At 65.7% G+C, this 9,646-nt stretch overlaps 2 protein-coding genes across 2 annotated transcripts; one reads left to right on the forward strand and one right to left on the reverse strand.

Annotated features, from left to right (window-relative positions):
* Window positions 1–499: 499 nt before the first annotated feature.
* On the forward strand, window positions 500–6,525 carry LOC311159959 (cytoplasmic phosphatidylinositol transfer protein 1-like). Its single transcript, XM_084216369.1, has 8 exons — window positions 500–580; window positions 1,531–1,679; window positions 3,252–3,340; window positions 3,910–4,001; window positions 4,088–4,183; window positions 4,280–4,435; window positions 4,511–4,574; window positions 5,634–6,525. The coding sequence occupies exons 1-8, from the start codon at window positions 533–535 to the stop codon at window positions 5,897–5,899; spliced, it is 960 nt and encodes a 319-aa protein (XP_084072495.1). The 5' UTR covers window positions 500–532; the 3' UTR covers window positions 5,900–6,525.
* Window positions 6,526–6,541: 16 nt separating this feature from the next.
* On the reverse strand, window positions 6,542–9,525 carry MSS51 (MSS51 mitochondrial translational activator). Its single transcript, XM_084216370.1, has 6 exons — window positions 9,146–9,525; window positions 8,701–8,856; window positions 8,348–8,472; window positions 7,624–8,187; window positions 7,063–7,156; window positions 6,542–6,985 (listed from the first exon to the last, which is right to left on the reverse strand). Exons 1-6 carry the CDS (start codon window positions 9,436–9,438, stop codon window positions 6,715–6,717), a joined length of 1,503 nt encoding a protein of 500 aa, XP_084072496.1. The 5' UTR covers window positions 9,439–9,525; the 3' UTR covers window positions 6,542–6,714.
* Between the last annotated feature and the right edge of the window lie 121 nt (window positions 9,526–9,646).

Here is a 9,646-nt window from a genome sequence, read left to right on the forward strand (position 1 = left end):
GAAGGGATGTCCTCCATCAGGGACAGGATCCTCTGCTCCCGGGGAGCACCCCTCAGGGCAGGACAGCGTGGGCGCCCAGAGGTGGGTCCCCAGGAGCGTCGGGCAAGTCTGACCCCATCCTCATGTCCCTGCAACCCTCCTGCCGCACTGGCCACCACAGCTGGGTGGGGATGTGGCACCCCGAAGGGACGGCACCCTATTCCAGGGGGACACGGTTTGTCTGCCTGGCAGGGAAGGGGTTAACGCCGGGAGGGTTTTGGGGTGCCGGGGTGTCCCCAGCTGGGTACACCCAGGCTGCTGCTGGCACGGGTGACCTCACGCCACTGCCATGGCAACGGCTCGTGAAGTCACCGGGAGCGGGGCGGCTGCCTCCAGCTGGGGGTGCGGGGACGGGAGCGCGGGAGGCAGCGCCGCGTCCCCCCCGCTCCCTGCCCGCCGCCCCAGCATGAGCCCTGTCCCCGGCAGCGCCGACGCCTCCGCCTGACCCCCGTGCTGCCCGCCGTGCCCGTGTCAGCCCGCCCGAGGTGTCACCATGCTGGTCAAGGAGTACCGCATCTGCATGCCGCTCACCACCGAGGAGGTGAGGGGGGCCGAGCGGGCACGGACCCTCCCGCGGAGGGGGGTGGCTGCGGGTCTCACGCCCTGGGAGGGACACGGTGACCCCTTTGCTGTCTCGTTGTGGCGCGGCTGGTGGCAGGGATGGGATGGGCTCGGGGTGTTCGGCGCCAGGGCCGAGCCGTGCTCTGGGCTGCGGGCGGGGGCACAGCCCGTCCCTGGGCACGGCGACCTCGGGGCACAGCGCCCGACCGCAGCACCGGGGCACAGCGGGACCAGGGCATGGACCAGCAGGCGAAGGGCACCGAGGGTTTGGATGGCACGACAGGGACCATAAACTCCATCCCTGCTCTGGCAGGGAGCCTGACTGCCGTCGGCAAACAGCGCTGACAGCTGGCAGCGTCCCTGGGCAAAGGTCTCTCCCTGGTGCCTCCGTTTTGGGGAGTGGTGCCCACCCTGGGCAGTGCCATCTCTCCTTGGAGGCACATGAGGAAGGTTTTAATTCAGGCAGAGTCGGGTGGTAAAATCCTGCTGGCCATTGTGGTGGTGGATGGGATCTTCAGCAGAGCAGTCCAACCCTTATTGCACAGCTGCATCCCCAAACACGCATCCACACCCTCATGGATATATACCTGACACAGACACCTCCAGATATATCATATAGATCATATCATGCAGACATTTCTCCCTGGCTCACAGGTGATTTGCCAAGCAGAAAACCTTCAGGAATTCTGCAAGGCACTGGCAGAGCGCAGGGAGAGCAGGATCCAGCCCTTGCCTGGGAGCTGGGACAGCCTAGGGACACGGGAGGTCACACAGGGTGCCCCAGGAACCCACTGCCCGCTGCACGGCTCAGGCTCTGCCACCCCTTGCTCCGTGCCTCAGTTTCCCCTCTGGGCAGCGTGGCTCGGCCCCCAGGCTGTGCCGGGCGGTCACCGGGGCCGGCGGCACTGAGGGCGGGCTCGGTGCTTGCAGTACCGCGTGGGGCAGCTCTACACCATCAGCAAGCACAGCCACCAGGAGAGCGAGAAGGGCGAGGGCGTGGAGGTGGTGAAGAACGAGCCCCACGAGGACCCCGTGCACGGCCCCGGGCAGTTCACGGAGAAGCGAGTCCACCTCTCCAGGTGAGCCCGGGATGGCTGCTGGGGGGGCACTGCCGGGGGGGGCATGGCCAGGCAGCGGGGTGGCCCCAGCTCTTCCTCCAAAATTCCTCTTTCCTGGGTCCTGGACATGTTGCAGAGTGGCTGATTTTCTTGGTTACCCCCATTATTTCCCAGGCTCCCTCCATCATTTCCCGGGGGTGCCCCCCTCTCCTGGGGTGCACTGATCTTGGGGGGCTGCACTGATCTTGGGGGGCTGCACCCATCTCCCAGGCACCCACCCATCTTCAAGGGCTGTGTGTGTGTGTCTCCCAGTGGGGTCCCCAAGTCCTGGGGTGCACCCATCTTTGGGGTGTGCTTTGAATTTTGGGAGCTGCCCTCATCTCTCAGGGCGTACCCATCTCCTGGGATGCTCTGATCTTGGGGGGCTGCACCCATCACCTTTGGGTGCACCCATCCTAGGGGTTCACTCCCTTTCTGGGGGGCTGCCCTATTCTCATGGGGTGCACCCACCCCAGGACCTGCACCCACCTTGCAGGGGTGCACCCCCCCTCCCTGGTGGGCCCCACCTCTGGGTGCTGCTGGGTGCCTGATCCGGGGCTTGGCAATGCCCTGGCCCCGGGGGTGTCACCGTGGGGCAGGGGCTGGCCCCCAGCAGCACTGTCCCCATGTCCCCTCAGCTGCCTGCGGGCACGGGCTGCTCCCCACCACGAGCTGCTGGTGTGAGACGGGTTATTTTTAGCTGCAGCGCTCACGATTCCCATCTCGCCTGAAATTTATTTATAACGCCTGAAAATTAATCAAAACCCACCTCCCGAGTCCCCAGGGGGCCCGATCCTGCCGGGGGGCTGGGAGGGGACAGGAGCACCCGGGGGGCTCGGCCCTGGGGAGCTGGAGGGGTCCTGGGGAAGGAGTGAGGGTCCAGGATGGAGGGTGTGTGTTTCTTGGGGAGGGGGTCAGGGTGTCTGGGGAGGAGGTGGGGACCCTGAGGGTGGAGATGAGGAGTTGGCACAGATCCCTAAGGGCTCCTGGTGTACAGATGAAGGTGCTGGGGAGGTGGCAGGGGTCTCTAGTGGGGGAAGGCTGGGACACTGGGGAGGGTCCTGGGGAGGTAGCAGGGGAGGGAGCAGGGGTCCCTGAGGGTGCTGTGAGGGGCTGGTGATGACCCAGGGGTATAAAGGAGGGTGCTGGAGAGGTAGCAGAGCTCCTTGGGGGTGTTCTGAGGTGCTGGTGAGGGTGCCTGGAGGCATCCTGGAGTGGAGCTGAGGGTGAATGGTGAGGAGCTGGGGCAGGGGTGAGGGTCCTGGGGAGGTGACAGGGGTCCCTGGGGGTGTCCTGAGGTGCACATGACAGTGTTGGAATGCAGATGCAGCTGCTGGGGAGGTGGCAGTGGCTCCTGGGAGAGGTGCTGAGATGCAGATGAGGCTCTGAGGTGCAGGTGAGGGTCCCTGGGGTGGAGGTGAGGGTGCCAGGTAGCAGATGGGGTTCCTGGGGTGGGAATGGGGATCCCAGAGCCAGGCTGTGTTTGGCAGTGCAGGGCTGGGTGGCACCAGCCATGTGCTGTCCTGAGGGGGTCCCCTGACACGGTGCCCACAGCAAACTGCCGAGCTGGGCACGGGCAGTGACCCCCCGCATCTTCTACATCACCGAGAAGGCCTGGAACTACTACCCCTACACCATCACGGGTGAGCCCGGGCAGGGCGTGGGACGGGCACCCCAGGCACCCTGTCCCTGCCCACTGGGGGGAGGGGGCTGCAGGAGCTGCCCCCGGTCTCACTGCTCCCTCTCTCCCCTGTGATATCACCCGGTGATGCCACCCTGTGATGCCAACGTGCCGTGGTGTCCCTGCAGAGTACACGGTAAGGAGCTGGCATGGGATGACCTGTGCCCTCTCCCAGCAGGTGGCTGGGGAGGGGGTGCTGGGGGGGCATTTTTGGGGGTGGGTGTCCTTTGGGATGGACATCCTTTAGGGGTGGGTGTCCCTCGGGGTGGGTGTCCCTGGGGGCTCAGATTTCCTTGGGGGTGGGAATCCCCTGGAGAGGGTGTCCTTGTGTCTGGGTGTTCCTTGAGGATGACCATCCTTGGAGGTGGGTGTCCCTCAGGGCTGGGTGTCCTTTGGGTGGGTGTCCCTCAGGATCAGTGTCCCTGGACTGCACATCTTTTGGGGATGGGCATCCATGGCTGTGGGGTGTCCCTCGGGGTGGGGTGTCCCTTGGGGTGGGCATCCCTGGGAGTGGTGTCCCTCGGGGCACAGCTGACAGCCACTTCTTGCAGTGCTCCTTCCTGCCCAAGTTCTCCATCTACATTGAGACCAAGTACGAGGACAACTGTGGGGACAGCGAGAATGTGAGTGAGCAGTGCAGCTGAGAACTGGCAAACTCATCACCTCATGACTTGTGGTCCGTGTCACTCACCCTCCCTCCCCTCCCCAGATCTTCCACAGTGACAAAATCCTGGGTGACCACGAGGTCTCTTTCCTGGACATCGCCTTTGATGAGATCCCTGAGCGCTACTACCGCAGCCTGGAGGTACCACGGCTGGGACCGAGGGAGCTCCCTGGAGACACCCCCTTGTCTCCTGTCCCAAGGGGCAACTTGGGACTCTGATGTTCCCCATCCCCCCAGGACCCCCGTTTCTTCAGCTCGGCCAAGACGGGCCGGGGGCCGCTGCGGGAGGGCTGGCGCCAGCACACCAAGCCCATCATGTGCTCCTACAAACTGGTGAGCGTCAAGTTCGAGGTGTGGGGGCTGCAGACGCGGGTGGAGCAGTTTGTGCACAAGGTGAGGGGGGCCCAAGGGGAGCTGGGGGGCACTGGGGGGGGCACTGACAGGGTGCTGACCCCCGTGGTGTTGCAGGTGATCCGGGACATCCTGCTGATCGGGCACCGGCAGGCTTTCGCCTGGGTGGACGAGTGGTGTGGTGAGTCCGTGGGGGCACACGGTGGGGAGGGGGCACACGGTGCCCGTGGAGGGAGGGGCTGCAGGGCAGACTGCTAATGCCACTGACCCCCCCACAGCTCCTGCTCCTCCTCTGCCTGCACTGCTGCCTGCACTGCCTGCATTCCCTGCACTGCCTGCATTCCCTGCTCTGCCTGCCCTGCCTGCAATGCCTGCACTGCCTGCATTACCTCCACTGTCTGCATTACCTGCACTGCCTGCATTGCCTGCCCTGCCTGCAATGCCTGCACTGCCTGCATTACCTCCACTGCCTGCATTCCCTGCCCTGCCTGCATTCCCTGCCCTGCCTGCATTGCCTGCCCTTCCTGCACTGCCTGCACTGCTTCCAGCTCACCCCTGCCTGCACCCCTGCATGCTGCACGCTCCCCTTGGCACTGCTTGGGGAGGATGGGCAGAGGGGTCCCAGCACCCTGCCTGTGCTGCCTGCATCCCCATTCTGGCAGGAACACGTGCTGCAGGTGACTGCCACGTGCAGGCACGGGGACGGGAGCCCCGGGTTTGCTGACAGCTGGCGGTGGGTGCCAGGCCATCCCGGTGAGTGGCTCTCTGCCTTCCAGACATGTCCCTGGAAGAGGTCCGGGCCTTCGAGACTCAGATGCAAGTGGCCACAAACCAAAAGCTGGGGAGCCAGCACCCCTAAGCCCCTCTGCCTGCCGGGGACAGACCCCAGACCCTGCCTTGCTGCCTGGGGGTGGGTGCAGGCAGGGGGGCTTGTGCCCCTCCCGCACCTCGCGGTGGAGTGTCCCCGCTCCCATCTGCTCTCCCTGCGTGTCCCCTGCCTGCGCTGCCTGCGTCGCCTGTCCATCCCTTCCCGTCTGCTGTCTGGGCTGGCGCTGGAGCAGGGGAGCTGGCTGTGCTGCCCAGCATCCCCTTCCCTGCCCGTCCCCTTGTCCCCAGTCCCTGTCCCCTTCCTGTCCCCCCGCTCGGTGGGGAGCCGGGGCGCGGGGCGCAGGCCGCCCGGGATGAGGGGGTGCCGGAGGCGGCCGTGCCGAGCGGCCCCAAGCCCGGCTGTGCTCGGCAGGGATGACGATGGAGGAGGTGCGGCGCTACGAGCAGGAGACGCAGGAGGCCACCAACGAGCTCATCGGCCTGGTGGCACCGGCCATCTCGGTCAGCGAGGTGGGGCAGCCCACGGCCACGCACTCGGCCCCTGCCAGCGCCCCCTCCACCCCCCTCAGCGACGAGGCCCCCGAGTTCCTGGCTCCCCCCAAGACTCGCCCGCGGAAGAAGTCGGCGCCGGAGACCCTGACGCTGCCCGCGCTGCGGGAACGCGCTGGCGCCGAGTGACACCGGCAGTGCCACTCCGTGCTGGACTGTGCCAGCTCTGCCGCCCACCCCGGCCCCACCGACAGGCGCAGAGCCCAGGGAGGGACCCGGACCCGCTGTCAGGGCGCTGGCAGCCCTGGAGTGTGCTGACCTCCCTGAGCCACCGTGGGTGCCCACACGGGTCAGTGCAACCACTGCCATGCCAGACCCGCTGACTGCACCAGGAGGGGACGCCAGGCCAGCGCGGGTCCCCGGCAGCGTCGGGCGATGCCGCGGGAGCTGCCTCCCTCGACTGCACCCGCCCTGCTGTCCGCAAGGGCCACCAAGGCTGGCGAGCAGTGGGGAGGTGCCAGCTGGTGCCCATTTGCCGTGGCCGGGCTGGTGGCCAGTGCCAGGCTGGAGCAGTGCCCTGCAGGGTAGGCACCAGCATGGGGGCACAGTGAGGGTGACAGTGACAGTCAAGCACTGGGCTGGGGCTCCCCACCAGACCCCAAGGGGCTGCACAGCCCCGTGCATGGCTGGTCCTGCAGTCAGGGTCCCCTCCTCTGTCCCTCCAGAGGCCGTGGCTGCTCGAGGCGGGCTGGGGTGGGCTCAGCCCCTCGTTTTCTTTAGGAAAACAAAGGCCTTTTTGGAAATAAAGCTCGAGACACGGCAGCTGGTTGCTGGTAGTGATTTATTTGGTGCTGTGGAAGGGTGCCATGCCTGTGCTGGGGTGCTGCATCACCCAGGCCTGTGCAGTGTGCAGTGAGGCATTTCTGGATTGCTGATCCCAGGATGCGGAGGGCCCTGGACGGGCAGCGAGGCTCTGGGGGTCAGATGGTCAGGGCAGGCAGGAATCAGCCCAGCCCCGAGGCATTGCCCCCAGCCACAGCAGCAGCACTGGGCTCTCCTCCCTGCCAGCCATCATCATCCTCCAGCTCCTCAGCCCCCGGCACAGCCTCTGCTCCCAGCAGGGCGATGTAGTGGGAGCTGCAGTAGACGGGCGGCTTGTTGGGGCTCGAGTAGACCTGCTCGGGCCGCAGTGAGGCAAAGGGGTTGCTGGCATAACCCACAATGTGCATCTCGAGCTCCACAAGGATCTGCAGGGAGGCCTTCAGCTCCTGCTCACTGCCAGAAGAGAGGACAGGCATGGTGACTGGGTGTCTGTGCCGGCTCACCCGGGCTGTGGGTGGGGCTGTGCTCACCTGTACACGGTGAAGAGCACGGGCAGGCGATAGTCCCGCAGCAGCAGCAGGGTGGGCAGCCAGCCTGCCAGCAGGTCTGGGCAGGCATGGAAACCTGTGGGGACACAGCCATGAGGGTTCCACCTCTTTTTCATCCCACCCTGGCCCAGGGGAAAGCCGGCTCCAATAGCATCCACTCTGTGGTGGACACCCCAAGTATGCATTGAGTTTGGGAGCCCTCAGCAAGGTGGGGTCTAGCTTCCCATCAGCACGTGGGGCACCCCAAACTCTGGGTCCTGGGCTAAGCCACAACACCGAGACCTGAAGGGAAGGATCCATTTCACCTGCAGGGGAGTGACACAGGCAGGACAGAGCGCCTGGTGGGGAGACAAGGCAGCCATGTCCCAGCTGCCCATTGTGCCTTGGTGCAAAGCCCTGAGTACATGCCAGGCCACCTTCAGGCCCAGCCGCAGGTGCTGCCAGGGCGCCCAGCGTGGTGCCTGAGCCCATGTGCCCCTGTGGATGTCCCTATTCCAGCAGTGGTGTGTGAGGGTCCAGCCCCTCCATGGCGCAGGCACTCACCAGGGTGAAAGCCCACCACCAGGTCAGGAGGTGCAGCCAGCTTGGTCTCCACGTGGCTTTCCCAGAAGTCATGGTAGAGCCCCTTGTAGCTGCTGAGATAGACTTTTCCCCGGGGCGCCAGCGTGGTCAGGGGTGGCCTCATGATGGGTCCGTCCACCACGTCCACTCCCACCATCACCATCTCCACGCCCTGGTGCCCCGGGAACATCCGCGTCAGCTCGTCGTAGTCCGTCAGCCGCGTGTTGAGGGTCTCCACGTGGGAAGCCCCCACCACGTGCACGGTGAGGGGCCTGGTGAGGGGGTCGATGCCGAAAAGCCGCAGTCCCAGGCCGATGGTGAGCGGCCGTGAGTGGAAGTCGGTGACCAGGCGCCGGATGGATTCCCGCAGCTCCGTGTCCTCCGGCCGCGGCTTCCCCGCGTTGGCCCACAGCAGGGTCATGTAGCGCCCAGCCACGATGGCACCCAGCTTCTCCTCCAGCTGCTCCTGCATGGAGAACCAGTCCTCCCAGCCCTTCACGTCCCGGGCAGGTTTTGTCCAGGTGTCCGTGGGAAATGGGATGTCTCCTGGGGGGTCAGGAGGAGGTTGGAGGGTACAGTGGTGGTGCCACAGGCCCAGGCCGCCTGTCCCATCTGTGCTGTGGGAGTGGGGCTGGAGAATGGACACCATCCCACCCCAGGACCTGTGCAGCCCAGGATGGGGATCCCAGGGCGACACACGCCTAACCTGTAAAGATGAGCCACTCCACCAGCCGGTCCAGGGCCACCAGCTTCAGCTTCTTGCAGAACTTCTTGTGCAGAGGCCAGTTGGCACGCTGGCATGCCACGCCACAGTAGTACACATTTTGGCACCTGGGCAGACAGGCAGAACACCCAGCCATGGGGAGGGGGGGCACGATCCAGCCCACCGAGCCTGGCTCCCTGCCACCCCCTCTCAGGGCTGTGTCACTGTGTTCCAAGGGGTGCCCACTGGCTGGAGGTGGGCACTGGGATCAGACACCCCTCACTTCACCCCAGCCAGCAGGCTGGAAGTAAGGGATGGATCCATCCCTGCGCCATCAGACCATCTCCCCACCATACCTCTTGCAACGCCGGAGGCTTTTGGGGTCTGGGAGGGCATCAGGGAGCTTCTTGCACTCAACACAAAACTTGAAGGTGTCCTCCATCTTCTGGAACATGTCAAAATACGTCCGGATGCCGAAATCGCTGCCGCTCTTCCTCCCATCCATGGCAGACCTGCAGATGCCAGAGGGTGAGCAGAATCCAGCCCACTGCAACAACGGTGGGGCTGATATCCTCTGAGGCTGCCAAGATTTTTAGCTCCAGTCAGGAGCCTTCTGGCCTGGGTGGGGACAGGGAGCAAGGCACTCTGGAGGGGTCCACCCAGAAGCCCATCAGAGCTCCCCGTGGGCTGGGCTGGGAGGGTGGGATAAGCCATGGGAGCTGCTCCAGATGCTGGGGGACACACGGGATGCTCTTCCTGGAGGAGAGGGTGGGGAATAGGCACCCATGGGTGCTCACTCACTTGTAGTCCTCATAGCTCTTCATGTTGAGCTTCTGCAGGATGACGTGGGACAGCCCCGGCACGTTACGGTCCATGGCCTGGAAGCCCAGCGAGTCCACGTCGGGAGCCCTCGCCGCTGCCTCTTCCGGGGCCTTCTTGGAGCGGCCGGTTTTGGGGGCAGCGCCTGCGTTTGGCTGGGCCGGGGTGGCTGCAGGAGAGAGAGGTGCGGGCGAGGAGGCCGGTCCGGGGGTCGCGGGGTGCTGCCGGGGTCCCCCGCGCCGCCCGCCGCCCCCACGGCGCCTCCCGCCCGCCATCCCGCTCCTATCCGGCAGCGCCCGGAGATCCCGGGCAGTCCCGGCGCCCGCCCCGTCCCGTCCCGCGGCTGGGCTCAAATGTCAGCCCCCGGGAGCCGGCGGTGCAGACGGCCGCGGCCCCTCGGAATCAGATAGCGGAGCTATTCTGGGCATCCCCTCCCCGGGAACGGGCCAACCCGCTCCGGGGGTCCGGCTCCCGCCCCAAAAG

This window comes from Fringilla coelebs, assembly GCF_963513975.1.
Source record: "Fringilla coelebs genome assembly, chromosome: 16".
NCBI classification, from domain to species: domain Eukaryota; kingdom Metazoa; phylum Chordata; class Aves; order Passeriformes; family Fringillidae; genus Fringilla; species Fringilla coelebs.